This window comes from Centrocercus urophasianus, unplaced genomic scaffold (assembly GCF_019232065.1).
Source record: "Centrocercus urophasianus isolate 14NV4802_14NV808 unplaced genomic scaffold, USGS_Curo_1.0 seq_28, whole genome shotgun sequence".
NCBI classification, from domain to species: Eukaryota; Metazoa; Chordata; class Aves; order Galliformes; family Phasianidae; genus Centrocercus; species Centrocercus urophasianus.
Genome location: NW_024884844.1, coordinates 3,922,444 through 3,938,732, shown reverse-complemented (window position 1 = coordinate 3,938,732; position 16,289 = coordinate 3,922,444). Strand labels below are relative to the sequence as shown.

General features: G+C 47.4%; 1 protein-coding gene across 7 annotated transcripts in view; it reads left to right on the top strand.

Moving 5' to 3' along the window:
- The window catches only part of CLASP1 (cytoplasmic linker associated protein 1), a 153,297-nt gene continuing 137,008 nt past the window's right edge, over positions 1-16,289 (top strand). For 6 of the 7 annotated variants that reach the window (XM_042827034.1, XM_042827031.1, XM_042827033.1 and 3 more), the window contains exons 1-2: positions 1-33; positions 9,460-9,934. In XM_042827034.1, the coding sequence (XP_042682968.1) occupies positions 9,740-9,934 (195 nt within the window). In that variant the 5' untranslated portion in view covers positions 1-33; positions 9,460-9,739. Of the gene's footprint in view, positions 34-6,837; positions 6,971-9,459; positions 9,935-16,289 lie in introns of those variants that run through there. The other variant, XM_042827029.1, reaches the window with a different exon arrangement.

Here is a 16,289-nt window from a genome sequence, read left to right as displayed (position 1 = left end):
GCCCGCCCGGCCCCCGCCCCGCCGTACCGCCAGGTAACGGCCGTGAGAGGAGTGCGATCGCGAGGGGAGCGGGGCGGCGGTTGCCGGGGCCGGTTCCCTCAGGGGCGCGGGGGAGCTTCGCGCGAGGGCAGCGCCGGGGGGCGCGGAGGGCCGGGGAGCGGGGGGGCGGTCGGGGCTTCTTCCGCCCCTTTTGTGTGCGCGGCGCTTTATTGAATCGAACGCCTTTGGAACGTGGGCTCGGGGCCGGGGATCGGCACGAAGAGCCCCGCCATCGTTAGGCGCATCCCGCGCGGGCGGTCGGAGATGCGGGCTCTGGGCAGGGTCCCTCGCTGCTGTTCGTCGCTGCGCGCGGCCCCGCGCTGCCTGCGCGAGGCGCTGTCCGCGCGCCCCCGGCAGCGCTAGGGGAGGGAAAGGAAGGGAAGGCTGCGCCGCTCCGCGGGCTCCGGGCGGGAGCTGAAGGCCCCGCGCTGTATGCGGCGCTCCCCGGCAGCGCCCCGGCACGGCGGGCTGCGCGCGTCGGTCGGAGCGCTTTGGTGAAGAAGAGAACCCGTAAGAGAAGCGCGTGCCAAGCTGGAGCCGGTAGGGCAGAGGCGCGGTCTCCGCCCCGGTGGTGTGCCAGCGTCTCGTGCAGATGTGCTGGAGTCCATTTTGTTATCGGAGCCTAATAGTCCGTAACGTTTTTCTACCTCTTTTGATGAGTTGTCTCTGTCGTTTGCCTCTGTTGGCGGCGTCCGGTGGGCGCTGGTGTTAGAGGAAGCCGAATGTCGTTGCTTGATGCTCCATAGTACAAGCCCGCCGTTCAAACAGTCGTTCCCAAAGGCATCAGAAGCACAGTTGTTTATACAGGGTCCTGACCTGGGTTTAATGAGGGTTTGCTGGAAAGGTCTGGGATGGATGGGTTTGGGAACTTCCAAAAGTGGAGTTTTTGATAGAGTCAAGGAGTGAACCACGAGCAGGGTGGAACCACAGCACTGCAACGTTCAGGGTATTCCTTATTGCAGCAGCATTGCTGTATGGGATGAGCCTTTGTGCTGCAGCGCTGGGCTTGGCCGAGTCCAGCTCTTGCCTCTTTTCACCGTGGAATCCCATCGGTTAGTGGGACAAGTCTGGAAGTTACCAGAGGGACCGGGTAATGTCTGTGTCACTGTGAGCCTCTATTTCATAGTCGTGCTTTTTATTCTTTAAATGACTGCCAGCACAAATGGGATCTCTTTTCTACAGGGATGTGTGCAGCATTCCTGTGAAATGCTTGCAATTGATTAGACAGGTTCAAAAATGTCTGTGTTCCAAGAAGAACACTCAGTCCTTGCCTCACTTGGCTGGCATCATACGGTGCTGAAAGTGAGACAACTGTGCTTGTGGGCCAGGAGGGGTTTCTCTATTTGTTTAACATTCCCTAGAGGGACACTTGCAGAGAATGTATGTGAACAAGTGAGCTGATCCTCCAACACTTCATCTCTGAAGTCCTGTTAGAACCTTAAATTTGAGCTATAGCTGTAGTTGTTAGGATTGTCAGATGTTTAAAGAACAAAATGGAAATGTTGTATTCCTTTTTCCACAAGTTCCTTAGTTCTGGGGCTGCAGGTTGTCAGAGGGTGGGTGGTGACAGCAGGTCCAGGTGCTGTGGTGAGTTACAAACTGGGGTAAATCTTGTCCTTCACAACCTTTTGAGTTAGTTTGTCATGCTGTACTGCAATAGAAAGTGTGAAACAGGCTGGGCATAAAAATATTCTGATGGATGCAGTAAGGGCATCCACACATCTCCCCACTCCATTGTACAGGCAGATGGCAGAGCATTGTGGCTTTGAAGAGAGCTGCCATTTGGGTGCCTGTCTGGCCTCAGGTTACTTGGTTCAGGCACATGTGTCACTCCGAGCCTCTCATCATCATGGCTGGGCCATGGCTGGGGCTTGCAGTCTTCATAGAATAGTCTGGGAAGAAGAGGACCATAGTGATCATCTAGTTTCAACCCCCTTGCTATGTGCAGGGTCACCGACCTGCCTGGAACCACATCCAGCCTGGCCTTGAATGCCTGCAGGGATGGGGCATCCATAGCCTCATCTGCGCCAAATTGAAGCTCCCTCCTGGATCCTGAAGGGGCCAGGGCACCTTCCAGCAGCTCTTGTCGGTGTGTTAAAAATGCTGACAAGTATCAAAAAATTGTGCAGCTGAGTTAGTAGATGAAACCAATTTGTTTATTGATTTCTTCAAACTCCACTAAATTGTAAACAAAGTCTGCATGTGGGGAAAGGGGTTCATTTCTTCTTTGATGAATGGTTACTGATTGTGGCAGCCTCATGCAGAACAGCCTCAGCTTTAGCACTAACGTTGCTTTTCATTCTCATTGGCCTATGCAGAAGTTTAGAGCATGTTTCTTTATAGCTCTTTCAGTGTTTTGGGTATTGTCTGTTGGGCCAACCTGTTATCAGTCTTTAAAGCTGTCTGAACCACTGAAGTGAGCTAATTAAGAGTTTTTGCACAGCTGGATATCTAAAAACTCAACAAGTTCCGTGGCATTTTGAGCTGTTAAATACCTGGCTCTGTCATAGACATGTTAAAAAGGCATCATCATCAGTAGCCTATTGGAAGTCAGATCTTACAGCGTCTGACCTGCCTGCCCTGCCAGCAGACTGATAAACAGCAGCATTTGTGTTTCACGTCTGGGCTGGGATTTTCTCTCAGCTCTGCCTGCAGGTGCTTTCCATTCCAGGAGCTTTCAGAAATCTGCATTGAACCAAGGGTGGTTTGCTGAAGCAGGGATCTGGTCCAGCTGGAGTTTGGTTCTGACCTGTATTTCAGGGTGATGCTAAGCAGCAGGGAGGGTTCATAGGTGCGCCTGTTCCTCTGCAGGTGGCTTCTTATAGCAGCAGTCGCTGAGCTGTCTCTAGAGCCCAGGACAAAAATGAACTTTGCAAAGTGACTAACTTAGGATCTGCTGGTGCCCCATTCCACAGTGCTGAAGGCTCTCTCTAGGCCTGCTGGAGTGAATGTCTCGCTCAGTTTGAAGTGTGTGTGTGTGTGTGTGTGTGTTCAGAGTACCAGTGCCTTGGAATGATGGTTTTCACAAGCAGGCACTTGAGCACTGGGGCTTCCCTCTCTGTTACTTGCTGCCAGGGTGATTCTGGCTTGGGCTGGCACACAAAAGCCTACCTCTGTGTTCTGTGCCTCCAACCAGTTATGTATTGCTGGGGATAACAGGCTCCTGGAGGATTTGTGGAATATGGCATTTCTACCACAACCCCACTGATCTCTTAGAACTAGATTATCCGGATCTTGTACCCAGCATGTGGTAGTGTGGGGTTTTATTTCCCCATAGTGCTATCTGGCCCTTGGTTCCTACTTCTGCTGCAGACTTTTTTCCCAGTGACTCTGGGAAAGGCAATGAATTTCTGCCCCATTCCTGCCTGCAAAATAGGTTCTTGGTATTTTCCCACCTTTTCTCTCATTTACATTAAGAAATGCTTTTCATCTCCAAGATCATGTAAATTAGTGGTCTGAGCCTATGAGACTTCATTTATTGCAGTGCAGGTAGGGACTGCAGGACTCAGATGTGTTCTGGAAGTCCCTGGTCCTGTGTGAGTGCTCCTGGTGAGCGGGGAATGAATGGGACGCCACTCATTTTTAGTGATGTTTTACTTTCAAACCTTGCACAGCTGCTAAGCTTCACAGTCCAGCAAGGCTTCAGGTGAAAGTGTTGTCTTTCCAGATTTCTCCAGCAGATCTCATTGCTGCTGGAGGACGGAGCGAGGTTTAGAGCCTGGTGCTGGGAAACTGCCCTGCACTTGATTGTGGTAGGAAGGGAGCCAGACACCTCCATTTTAAAGTACTGTAACTGTATGGCTGGATATCATCCAGAGTCAGTGCTAATTTTGAAGAGGGGAAACTAGGGGAGATCTGTATTAGGAAAACAAAGGCTGTTGGAACTCGTGTGTTTTCCTGCCGTGCTCTGGAGGAGTGGCTCCTGCTCAGTGCAGTGGTTTCCGTAGTGCCAGGCACTGGGAGCACGCTGAGGTTGTAAGCCTGCAGGTAGTCTGGGCTTGCTGCAGAGATGTTTTTGGAGATTGATGAGGCCTCGCTGAAATCAGCACCTTTGTGAGCTGTCCCATTGCTGAGGCAGCAGTGCAAACGTTTATGGAGGCACAGAAGAGGGCCTGCTGTCTAAAAGCTTATCTTACGCAGGGCAGTGTAATGCAACTTTCACAGCTGGCATCTGTCCTGGAAGAATTGCAGGGGGGCTGCAGGGTCTTAGCTTAAGCCCTGGAAATCTTTCAGACTTCATTCTGGAAATCTGCCTTGATTTTGCTTGTGGCAGTGAATTTGTGTGCTGGTGTGGGTTGGTTACTGTCTTTTCTTCAAAGACAAAGCCCCTTCATACACTCCAAGCAAGCCTGAAGAACAGCTGGTACATAGCAGGGTCCCAGCAGCCTTCAGCCAGAGGTGGTTCTGCAGGTGAGCCCAGCAGCAGGGCTGCAGAGGAGTTGCCTTAGTGCAGCTGGTGCTGTTGGGTCCAGGGCACCTGGCAGGCACTACAGCAAGGGGAGAGGAGCTGCCCCTTCCGCTGGTGACCAGCTCCTCCTTAGAGGAGCAAGAGTTGTTAGGCTGGAATTCTGAGGATCACTGGATTAGGGGGAGGTTTAAGTACAAGGCAGCACTAATTACTGATTTAAAGCAGTCAGTGATTGTGAAATACCCCCGGGCACCAAATAAACATTATCTCCTACATATGGAGGCAGGTGAAGAGAAGGGAGAGCCCCTCCGTGCCAAGTGCTGGGTGGGCGTCTCCTGCAAACTGCTGCTTTTTGCATATGTAGGGAGGAGCAGGTCCAGTTGGGTGCTTAATGAGTGTCCTGCTTTGTGAGGGCTGATATCAAAGCCCCCTGGGCAGGATGTGGAGAGGGCCATAAGGAGAAAGAGGAGATGGAAGGCTGAAGAGGACCTCCCTTCCTGCAGAGCCTGGGTTTTGAGCTGCCATGCTGATGGGCCCTGTCTGGGCTTTGCAGGGCATGGTTTCCAGGTGCCTCTGCACGCAGCATGCCCAGGGCTCTGGCTGCTGAGACCAGGCACAGCCCTCCTGCAGTGCTCAGCTGCTGAAGCTGATAAAAGCTACCTGAAGAGTTGCTGCATTTGACTGGGGTGGAGATTGGGAGGAGTTGCTCTTTGCTGTGGAAAGTCAAGGTTCAAGACAGTCTGTCTCATGTACCTTGAACTAAATTTAAGCTGAATCTTGCATGCAGTTATGTCCCGAGACCTGTGACGGAGCTTGGTTGGCACTCCTGTGTTGCTGTGTTACTCATACAGCTGCTCTGCTACACCCCACCATGTACAAAACATTGCAGCAGAAAGGGCTGTCTGGTTTGGGAGTTGCTGAGAAGACCAGCTTACAGCTGGAAGCAGGCAGGGGAACCTTCAGGAAAGGCTGGAAAGACCTGTGAGGACAAGGGAGCTTTGCTGGCTATGAGCTCCTGGGTAGCTGTGTTGGGGGCTCAGTGGGAGCTTGTGACCTGCACTGGTGTCAGTGTGTGAAGGTGCCCATATAATTGGAAGGTGCCAACTCAACATGGTGGTAAGAGCAGGGGGGTTGGTCTGGAGTGAGTGGGATTCTGCTATGCACTGGAAAGACTTTGTTGGCTTATGCGATGGCATGAAAGTGGGTGCATCTTGGGTAACGAGTATTTCCTTTTTACTCTTTGAATTGACTTATTCCAATTGCTTTGCTGTGAGTTGTGGCAGCTTTGGTGAAGTTATGGTGATAGGCTGAAGTTACTTAGCTTTGATACTACTGTTCAGGCTGTCAGCTTTCTCCTTTAACTGAGGAGAGCTCCAAGCTGGCATTACACTTAAGCCTCTCTAATGACTTTCTGCTGGATAGCTCTTGATGGAAAATGTAGGTGTTGCTGGCAGGGGCTTTGGTTAAGCGCATAGTTTTCATGGCTTGGTAGTGAAAGAAGGAGCTGTATTTTTGCAGTAGCAGAGCTGGGGTGGTTGGGATGTTCTCCCTTCCCACCTCGCATTATTTAACCTCCATCCTGACATTGTCAATCTTGTTAGAAGCTGCAAGCATAGCTGGAGGACCGTGCTCCAGAGCCTGCGTTCACAGCTCTTCTGAAACATCCATGCACGTGATCTGTGCCACTGAGTTGTTGGTTTCCAAGCCTGTGTGACCCTGCTTCAGGGGAAGAGGTGGTACTTCAAATGTTAGCCTGAAACAGTTGTGTCCTGTAACAATGGCTGCCCACAACCAGTGGTGATGAGATTCTGCAGGAAAAGAAGTGGCCTCCTGGGGCTGAGATTGTGAGTTTGTGTTTCCCAGAGTTTGTTATGTGTGGAGTATCTGCCAGATCCATTTCAGGTGTGTTGAGATGCAGCTGCCGCATTCTCTGCTGCCTGGGAAGTTCATATTTTGGAGTTTGGGTCTTGGTTTTCTCATGAGGTACTTTTTGCTCTTGTGAGGAAAGGGGTGTAATTAGCAGGCTTCCTCATGTATAGAAAAGCTTTTTTTTAAAGGTGCAAATTGAACACCTGTTGGCTGGTAGATGCTAGGCAGCCACCAGCCTTTCCTTTTGACTTACTGCTCAGGTTTGCCTCAGGATTTAAAGGTGTCTGTGGCTCTTTTCTCCTGCATGTGATGAGGCGGTGCCATCGTGTGCAGTGGGTCTTCTGTAGTGTACAGCCCTTGAGTCCATAACATCCATCTGTTCTTCTGTAATGCACTGTAATCTTGGTCCCATGTTTTCCTTCAAGTGTCTTAAAAAAAATTAGGAGCTCTTATTGAAATTTGCTTAAATTAGTTCACTTAAGAGATTGCTCTCTGCTTGTAGGCACAGACTTACATACTCTTAAATGAAAACCACATAGAAGAAAGGCTTGAAAGTTTGGCTGTTTCTTTCTCACGGCCCTGTGGGCACCTAATGGCTTGTTGGATGTGCTGGGACTTGTTGGTGTGAAGTTAATCAGAGATGGCTATTCTGTGGTAAGTCAGTCATTCACACCCTCCTGGATTCTGAATTAATTTTCAGGTGTAAGCAGGTTCCATGTTAAGAGCAGTTAGGGGGCTTTCCTCGCCACACCGACCTAATTTTAACAGAGGTCTCCTGTTGAAAGTGGGCAGCTCGTGGAATCCAGAAGCAGGTCACACAGCTGGCTTGGGATGTTTCAGACAGGCAGTGCGGGATGTGAAGGGCCCTCTGGTGTAAGGAGTGCCTTGAGCAAGGAGCAGCAGGGCCAGCCCATGCTGAAGGGCAGGGATGGGCCGGTATTCAGAGGCACAGATGAGGAGACTCAGTGGAAGACTTCTGTGCTTTTGTGATTGAAGTGGCCCAGTTCTTCCCCTGTGCCATTTTGGGGAGTGGTTTTTCTTTTAATTTTTTGTCAAGATCAGTTTAAAACTATCACTTGTTTGCAGTTGGCTGCCAGAAATTTGTTGTGTTCTGTAAGGATGGGAGAGATCGGAGTATTTCAGTTGGTGCTGAGCTGACACAATGGACAAACTGCAGCTCCAGTAGTAAGGAGAGGTATGGCTTTCTGCTAGTTTGGAACCAGGGTCTCATTTAGAAAGGAAAAAATAAGGGTTGCTCTGACTTTGAGTGCTGATTGAGCTGTTGTTGACAATTACAGAACTGGAAATCGAGGTCTTAGCTATGGTCTGACAGAGAAGCTAGTAATAGAAGACATGATTGTATTTCCTACTTAATAGGTAGATAAATAGGTTTTATGAAACAATAAGACTTTGATATGCTCTCTGGACAGCTCAGGAAGGTGTGCTGATCAGAAGCAAGCAGAAAGTTGTATTCTGGTCGTTTCCCATGGCACTGACAAAGCCCCAGGTGCTGTGCAGATGCAGCTGATGCTTCCTTGCTGCTCCAGAGCGTCAGGTTTTGCTGGTGAGAAGGGATTTCAGTCTAAGGGCATGAAGCAACCCTTCTGGTTGATGGCAGGGCTTGCCAGGCAGTTGGCTCAGGTATGTCCCTGGCTGTACAGAACCAGTTTGGATCACTTTCAGCCAGTGGGGATTTGAGCTGCAGGGCTGGGCAGGGGGAATCCGTACTCTAGGGGCTCTTCCTGGTGAGTAGTGGTGCAGCTGGTGTGGGCAGCCACAGTAGAGCTGCAGGCTCTAGATCCCAAACTCGCTTGTTGCCTCTGGAGCTGTGAGTGGCATTTGTGGGATGCAGCAGTGTGCAAATGTGGCCAGGGAGGATGGAGGGGAGATAATGATCTGATACAGCGTGCTGTACAATTGTGCTTTTACTTCCAGACAAGGGATTCTGTGAGCATCTCATCTGCTTTCAGACCTGCTTTGTTTTTTATTAGCTTCAGCGAAGGCCTTGTTTGCTCAAATGGAAGGTATTTGGAATTGCAGCCCCAGTGCTTCCAATTAGTGAACGTGTGCCTCCTGCTTCCCTCCAATAGTGTATTGAACCAGGTGTCTGCTTCACAGCCTCTTGCCTCATACTGAGCTTGGCTTGCTTTCCTTGTTGTGGTGCAGAAAGCAGAGCAGACGTCAAGTTCTGGCTATTATTAGGCTGGAAACAAAAAGGTATACAGGGTTTTTATCCTCTTCTAACTAAAAGTGCTAACTTGGAAGAGGAAGTGCTTCAGAAGCAGCATGGATGCAATGGGAACCGTGGGCTGGTGGAGGACAGCTGGGAGGTCTGTGCCTGGATGGGATGGTTTGGCTGCAGGTTGGGAAAAACCCTAAAGAAAAAAAGCTTATAATGCGGTCCATGGAGAAGAGAACTTCAGATGTTGGGGAGCATAGCCAAATTGAGATGTGCAACTACTTTCTTTTTAAAAAAGATGCTGTGCCTGTGAATGGCAGCAAAATTTGTCCTGGCCTTTCTTCTCCGTGGCTGTGGTTCTCAGGAAGCCACAGGCCCTGCTGGCTGAGTCCTGCTTATGCTATTGCAGCAGACTGCTTTTTCCTAGGTCTGTGCTTTGGTGTGTCAGGATTCAGCCTGGAAGAAGCTTGAGCATCGGGTATTTGAAAACTGCTTGCTTTAGGTTCCTGGAGCCCAGCATTAGAGCTGAATCCTGCAGGCAGCTGGTGGCACTGACTGCTGGTGGCCTGTGGTACAAACAGGATCCAGATGCCTTCCTGCTTTCACTCCTTAAAACAGATGTGTTTTCCTGATGGCCTGCATAAGGCTTTTGTCTCTTCTTTTGTGGATGAATGGTGGTGGTGGTATTTGGAAGAATATTATTAATTCTTACTTAAGGCCCAGGTTTGCTGTCTGTCACTAAAGCTGCTGCTGGGGATCTGCTGGCTAACTGTTGTGGTGAAGAATAACCAGAGGTTTTTGTCTTGACCTACCTTGTCTGATTCCTTAAAATAGAACAATGCTCATATCCAGCTTATCACAGCTTTGCAGCTGTATGTGAATAACCCATTTTGTGACATGCTTTCAATCTTTTTTTTTCCCTCTGTTCTTAATTTAACCTATAATACTGTTCTTTTTCTTTCAGAATGGACTGCTGAATTGAGAATTATTGCAGACCCAACAGTACAGCACTGCTCATTGCTTCATCTATCACTAGTTATTTAAATTGGACTTTTAATATCCTGCCAGCTGCTGTTCACACACACATGCTGCATTGTTGCCATTCTCAGAATTGCATCTTTGAAACCCAGGCCCTCAGTAACCTTCACTGAATAAAGAAGTGACCTCCTGCGTACATTCATAGAGGGATTTTTTGGACTGTCTGCCCTCTAGCTTTTTTGTTAGTGCTGTGTTTCTGAGACACTATGGAGCCCAGTATGGAGTACTGCTTAGCGCAGGTGCTGCAGAAGGATGTTGGGAAGAGACTTCAGGTTGGTCAGGAATTGATAGATTACTTCTCAGATAAACAGAAGTCAGCTGATCTGGAACATGATCAGACGATGCTGGATAAAATGGTTGATGGACTGGCCACCTCTTGGGTGAATTCCAGCAATTATAAGGTAAGACTTGTCAAATTACAATGAAGATTTTAGTTGTAATTGAATTCCAAGTGATGCTTGATCCAAGTGGAAGTTGTGTACTTCTTAATATGCTGTTCTGTACTTAATATGCTGTTCTGCAAGCTGATCGCTACACTGAGTCAACCATCCTGGTCCCATTTCTTGGGAGCTGATTGCTGATATGATATTAAGGATTGTTTGGTGGCCCTGCTAGGCAGGGGGGTTGGAACTACATGATCCTTGAGGTCCCTTCCAACCCGGGTGATTCTGTGTGATTCTGTGATTCATGGCAGTTACACTTCAGTAAACCAGATTTATTTTGGGTGTTTGTACTCTGTGATATCCTGATTTCTTTGTATATCTTGTTTGTCTGTGGGATGCTTTGATCATCCCATTAATTGACAGTGTGGATGATTTCTTGCCAAATAAAAATGGCGAAAAGCAAGTGTGTGTGTGTGTGTGTGTGTGTATCTACATATATATATATACACCTGGTTTTTATATATATATATATACATATATATATTTATATATATATATATATATACATATATATATATATATATATGTATACATATATATATATATATATATATATACACACACACACACACACACACACACACACATATATACAGCCTTTGCTTTTTTTTGCTTTTTCATACTGTCCTTAATTCTTGCTAAATGTTTTTTGGAGATAATTTAAGTACTGCTGGATCTACTGCAGTTAGCTCAGGAAAGGTAATGAGCGTGTTCTCTTGAATTGAACAACCTTGCATCCACAGTAGTGGGTGAGCAGTGGGATTTAAACTCAGCTGCCTTGTTATCCCTGTCATGCTGCTTCTGATCCCTTGTCTGCAGTTTCCTTACTGAGGAGGGGTTTGCAGCTGTGCTTTGGAAAAGTTGTGTCCTGGTCATTTCCCAGGCATGCTGACAAGGCTGGTAGGATATTTAGGCTGTTGTTACAGGGAAGAGGTTTTGGTATTTTCTGGTAAGTCCAGAAAAATCTGGGAGTAAAACCTCCTACAGACTTGATGGTGAAGCTCATTAACAAGAGTTATACTGGAGCTCTTGCACGTAGAAGTGAGGGAAAGACTGACTGTGTGGGTTGTGAGTACTTTGGAGCAGAACATCCTCAGATTCCTTTAAACTTTTTAATAGAAATTTTGATTGAAAGGTAGCTGTGAGGATGATGCATCTTGGCCAACGTGTTCTGCGGGGCTGCATGTCTGCTTTTCTTGTTTGTCAACAAACTACTGTGTTCAAAGCTGTTTGGCATACAGAACCCAAAAACCCAAAGCCAGTGGATCCATTCTGGCTGAGCACGCGAAGAAATCTGCTGTCATTAACAAAAGTTGTCTGTGCAATTTCCTGAGAGCTTTCATTCCCCTTTTTCTCGCTACCTGCCTTTCTTTCCATGTTTCTTGGTGGAAACTGCTCTTGCCAACACAAACAGAGTAAACTTGACATTGTGTAATGTGACATTTGCTTAGGCTTTATGAACTGATGTGAACTGCAGAACTGCGCAGTACTTTGCACTTTTGGCGTCACACTTAGGTTGTGTTTTTTCTTTTCTCCGTTGAACTACAGCCCACCATGTCCATGGCAGTGTTCATTATCCAGGAGCAAAACAGTGGTACTTCTGTACTGGAGTGATTGCACTCATGTTCTATAGGTGGCATTTGGTTTCATTCAGTAAGTTTTAGTAACCATAACATGGACTTATCTCAAGTTTCTGGAGACTGTTTTCTCAGTAAATGGATGTAATCGAGTATGTGAAGCTTTTAAGTGGGACAAGCAGACTACCTGGAGTTAAGTGATACTTTTTTAATATCCAGCTGATGTTTCATCTCAATGTGCCAATCCCTTTTTTGTTTTAGTGCCTGTATTTATATTCCTGGTAACTTTTCTCCAGGCTGCTGTGAAATGTGACATCTCTGGCACAGTTCAGCTCAGTTTGCTCTGAAGGGAGCTTCAGCTGCTGCTGTGCCTTTACAGGGGGGCTTGAGTTGTCTTTGTCATTGGTTTGAGCTGTGTAAATCATGACCATCGCTGACAGTTTGAGACGTTGGTGTTTTTGTAGGCTGTTTTTATTTAACCTGACAGTATTTTGTGAAGCACTAGACAGGAGATAATGCCATCTTCTCTTTCACTTGAGAATAGCTAAAGCCTGCACTGTGGCATGTGCTGTGGGACTTGTGGTGATACTAGGGGCTTCAGTGTATTGTCTTACCTTCCCAATCCAATAGCAAGGGGTGGATGCTGAAATCAGCAGAAGTCATTGATAGACCACCTTACTTTGAGCTGCTTGCAGCAGTGTATACTCTTGTATACTCTTGTCAAGTAGGTACAGGATCTCCTGATAAATGCATTTGTGGCCAGTGTGACTTCCTCTGTGTCCAGACTGATGAACCAGTGATGTTTTGTGGTGGGATGCAGAGGAATGCATCTAAGATCTTAAAGTGGTGTTTGTGCTTCTGGAAGTGGGCTGAGGGTGTTTGGCAGTAAAAAATGGCAGGGGAGGGTAGTTTGAAGTGAAAATAGGTAAAGAACTTTATGAGATTTGTTGCTTTTTATTCTAATCAAGTAATCATCATTTTGGTGCTGCTGTACTCAGTGCACTTGCCAGGGGGAGGATCCTCTTACCCTTGTATGGGACAATCCCTTTGCTCCAGATCAGCTTGGTCTGAGTCATGCTCTGTACCCAGCAGGTTGGCCTGTAAGAGACATGAGGAGCTGGCTATGGTAACAGAGCCTGGTCGGTGGCTGAAGGTGTTGTCTCTCAGAGGTCTCCCAGGTGAACCCGGCACATAGACAAGTCTGTCAGGATGTGAGCTGTGCCCTGCTCTGGCTGTGTGTGGGACTCCTGATTTGATTCCTCTGCCTCCTGAAGGTTTTCGTTGCTTACAGAGATAACAAAGTGAAACACGTGGTGAAGTATTGCAGGGAAATTTATTTCCACTGACAGAACTCATAATCATGTTAGAGAAGGCAGCCTTCCTTTCTCATCTGTCTGCATATCAGATGTTACAAGAGCGTGCTTCGCCGAGCTGAGGAGAAGGAAAACTTACATAAATTAGCTGGCTTTCTTAAACTCTGCATTGAGTAATGTTTTTGGCTTCTCTAATTGAGGGGTAGAACAGATGGTGCAGGCTTAGTTTAAAGTGGCATCCATTAGAGTTACTTAAGCTGATGAATGGTTGTTCACTGTAGGCATACGTTTGTTCTCTATACCATGTTTATTTTAGAAGAAATTCAGTGGAAAAAGTCCTGATTGAAGGAAGCAATTCTCAAGCGTGGTTATGGACTAAGGTGGTAATTTGGTAGGTGGGCTTTGTTGAATACTTAATGCACAGAGAAAGGAGTCTTTGGCATCTGGGGAAGAAGGAAAGAGTTAAAGGGTTTCCAAACAGCTGTTAGCTGGTGAGTTTGGGGATGCTGAGGGGTATGTGAACATCAGTGAGAGCTGCATTTATTTAATGGTTTCTCTCCAGAAAACCTCTTTACTGTGGAGAGGTAACTCCTAATAAGAAGGAAGATGAACTGGAATTATTCTGACGTCCAACAGACGTGAGAAAATGGGCCACCAAGAGTGGTTTTGAGATCTGTACCTGAATGTATGCATTCATATTGCAGAAATGAAGTCTGACTCCAACTCTTGTGTGGGGAGAAAAGCAAGGGCTAAAAAAATCAATGGGCTTCACCTGTATTTGCAGTATATGGCCCTGATTTTAAGATGCTGGTGTTGGCAAGCTGCTAATAGGTGGGTTATCCTGCCTGAAACCTAGGAAAGAGCAGAGGCTTGGCTCCAGGATATCCATTTTCCTGTAGGCATTGAAGTTATTTCCCTGCAGCTCCCAGGCCAGCTGAAGGGCTGTTTTTCCTCTGTGTGTGTGCAGTATCTGTGGCTGCTTTTTTAACCCTCACTGCTCTGTGTGGCAGCTGTAGCAAATCAGCACTGAGAACTTTCCTATGGATTCATCTTCCCCTCTTCCTAGGTAGCAGTGGCTCTGGATTGTCCTCTAGCACCTGGAATGGCAGGAACTGGACAGTGGGGTGGTAATGTTTTTCTGAGTGGTTTATGTGGCGTGTTTGTGCTCCTGTAAAGCAACAACAGATAAGCCTGTGATCCCAAGTGGTGCAGACAAGAGGATCTTTCAGTTATTCACCAACATGTTATGAAATGGAATATGAATAGTGAGAAGCCACAGAAATCCCTAGGGAGCATGAAGAGCCCCCATGTTGAAATAAATAGGAGAGGAATTTGTTCTTGTAATGGCACAAATTTGGGTAGGGTCAGTCCAAAGGTCTGTGTTGTTTCCTGTCTCTTCTCTCTGGGGCTCACACTGGGTGGTCATTGAGTGCTCTCACTTGTAAATCCATCTGGCTTGTGGATCTGAGCCCCCTCTTCTGGTTTCTGCTGCAGTCCCTTTTCACTTTGGGTGTTAGTGCTGGGATGTGCACTGCAGCAGCTGCCATTCAGGCTGTGTGCTGACCTGCCCTTAGCTTTGGGGTGCTGGGTTGTGAGGGCAGACAGAGCCAGCCCTCCCGGGGTCTCGCCACCATCACAGTTACTAAATCGAGAGGACAAAGCTATTCCTTTAATGCTAGTGTAGTGTGTCAGCTGCAGTGCTGTGGTGCTTGTCACTGGGGCTTTTTCAGAGGTCTGGCATGATTTGCTGTCCCCTGGGAAGCCAGGAGGTATATTAGCTGGCTGCAGCCTGAGGGTCACAGCTGATGCCTGTGTGGAAAAGGCAGATTATTGGGGATTTAGTCCCTTGGTGATAAGGGTGCACTAATGCTATTGTGCTGGGCCTTATTGGGCCCTGTTGTGGAATGTGCTGTGCGGTGCTGGCTGTGTGCTGGGGGAGGAATCTGGGCTGGAACAGGTGCAGGGAAGGGCCAGTGCAGTGCTCAGGGGGCTGGAGAGCGTGGCTGGCCTGAGGAGGCTGAGGGCTTGCTTAGCTTGTGGAGTGAAGGCTGAGAGGGAGTGTGATGGCTGTCTATAAATACACATCAGAGGGGTGGACGTGGGGTGGGGGCGAACGGTTGGAGCTAAAGGGCAAGGTTAGCACAAGAACAGATGGGTATGGACGGGCCAGAGTAAATTTAGGCTGGATGTGAGATGAGGGACTGGAAAACTCTTAAAGAGGAATGGGTGAGAGTAAGACATGTATTTGGTTTTAGGATTGTTCCTGTAATGCTTTGGAGTAGTTTATAAGTAGTGTATGTTTATAAAATACATCATAAAATAACAGGATTGTCCATGACTACAGGGAAAGCCCACTGCAGTCCTTTGTCTCTCTGGTAGAGCAGTATGTGAAACTGCTAACACTTTGGAAAAAGCATGAATATTTTAAAATGTGTGCTGGCTTGGGTACTTAGAAATCCCACAGAGATTTACAGAGACTGTTCATGCTGTGCCTGAGTGCCACTATGGAAATGCCTTTATGGAGGAGAGGCCTGTTAGGTGTGTATGTGATCAGGCTCCCCGGTGTTCCATAGGCACTGTGAGCCCTTGCTTTCCCTGCTACTGGGACTGGTGCCTGGGGGCTGTAACCTGAACTGGAGGTTGGTTGCCAGGGTGGGATTTACTGGCATCCTGATTTTTGGCAAGCTGTGTGATGTGAGCAGGGCCTCTAAAATGGCTCGGTGGAATTATTCTGTCCTTTTGATGCTGAAAGAAATATTTATCAAGGGTGTCCTCACCAACACCAGTTTTCCCTGCCTCTTCGTTTCTCAGCTGAAAGGACCTACCAGCGGTCTGTCTTCTTTGTGAGATGTTCCTCAAATTCTTTTAGAAAGCCATTCTTGTCTCCTGCTTTGAACTTCAGTATGAAGAATTGCGTACTGGTAATCCCACTGACAAGTGGGATCTATCTGCCTCTGTCTGATTTTAGTTCTTTACAAGCAGAGTTGCCTTTGTTAAGCCTCATTTCCTTATATTTTTCTCTATGCAAGTTTGTTATCTGATGCTGTGATTGTCCTGATGTTTGTTGAAATTTATTAAAGAATTTCCAAGTTAGGGGGAGAGTGTAGAGCATATGAATGATAAATGCATGGTACAAATACATTGATGTCTCTTCCTTAATAGTTTAACTGAAAAAGCATTGATGTGTAGTAATGCAAATGGATGCATTTATTTCATCCTGGCACTTAGTTTAAAAAAAAAAAAAAAAAAAAAAAGCTCAGTGTCCATGGCTGTAAGTGCAGTTACATTGGTTCTTGGAGCAGCAGCCCATTGGACTCAGTGGTGTGTAGCAGGGATGCTTTCCCTTTCAGATAAGTGATTCTGGCTTCGCCTTCCTTTGGCAGCAGCTTCCTTTGAGCCTGAAAAGTAAGATTTCCTGCAGGG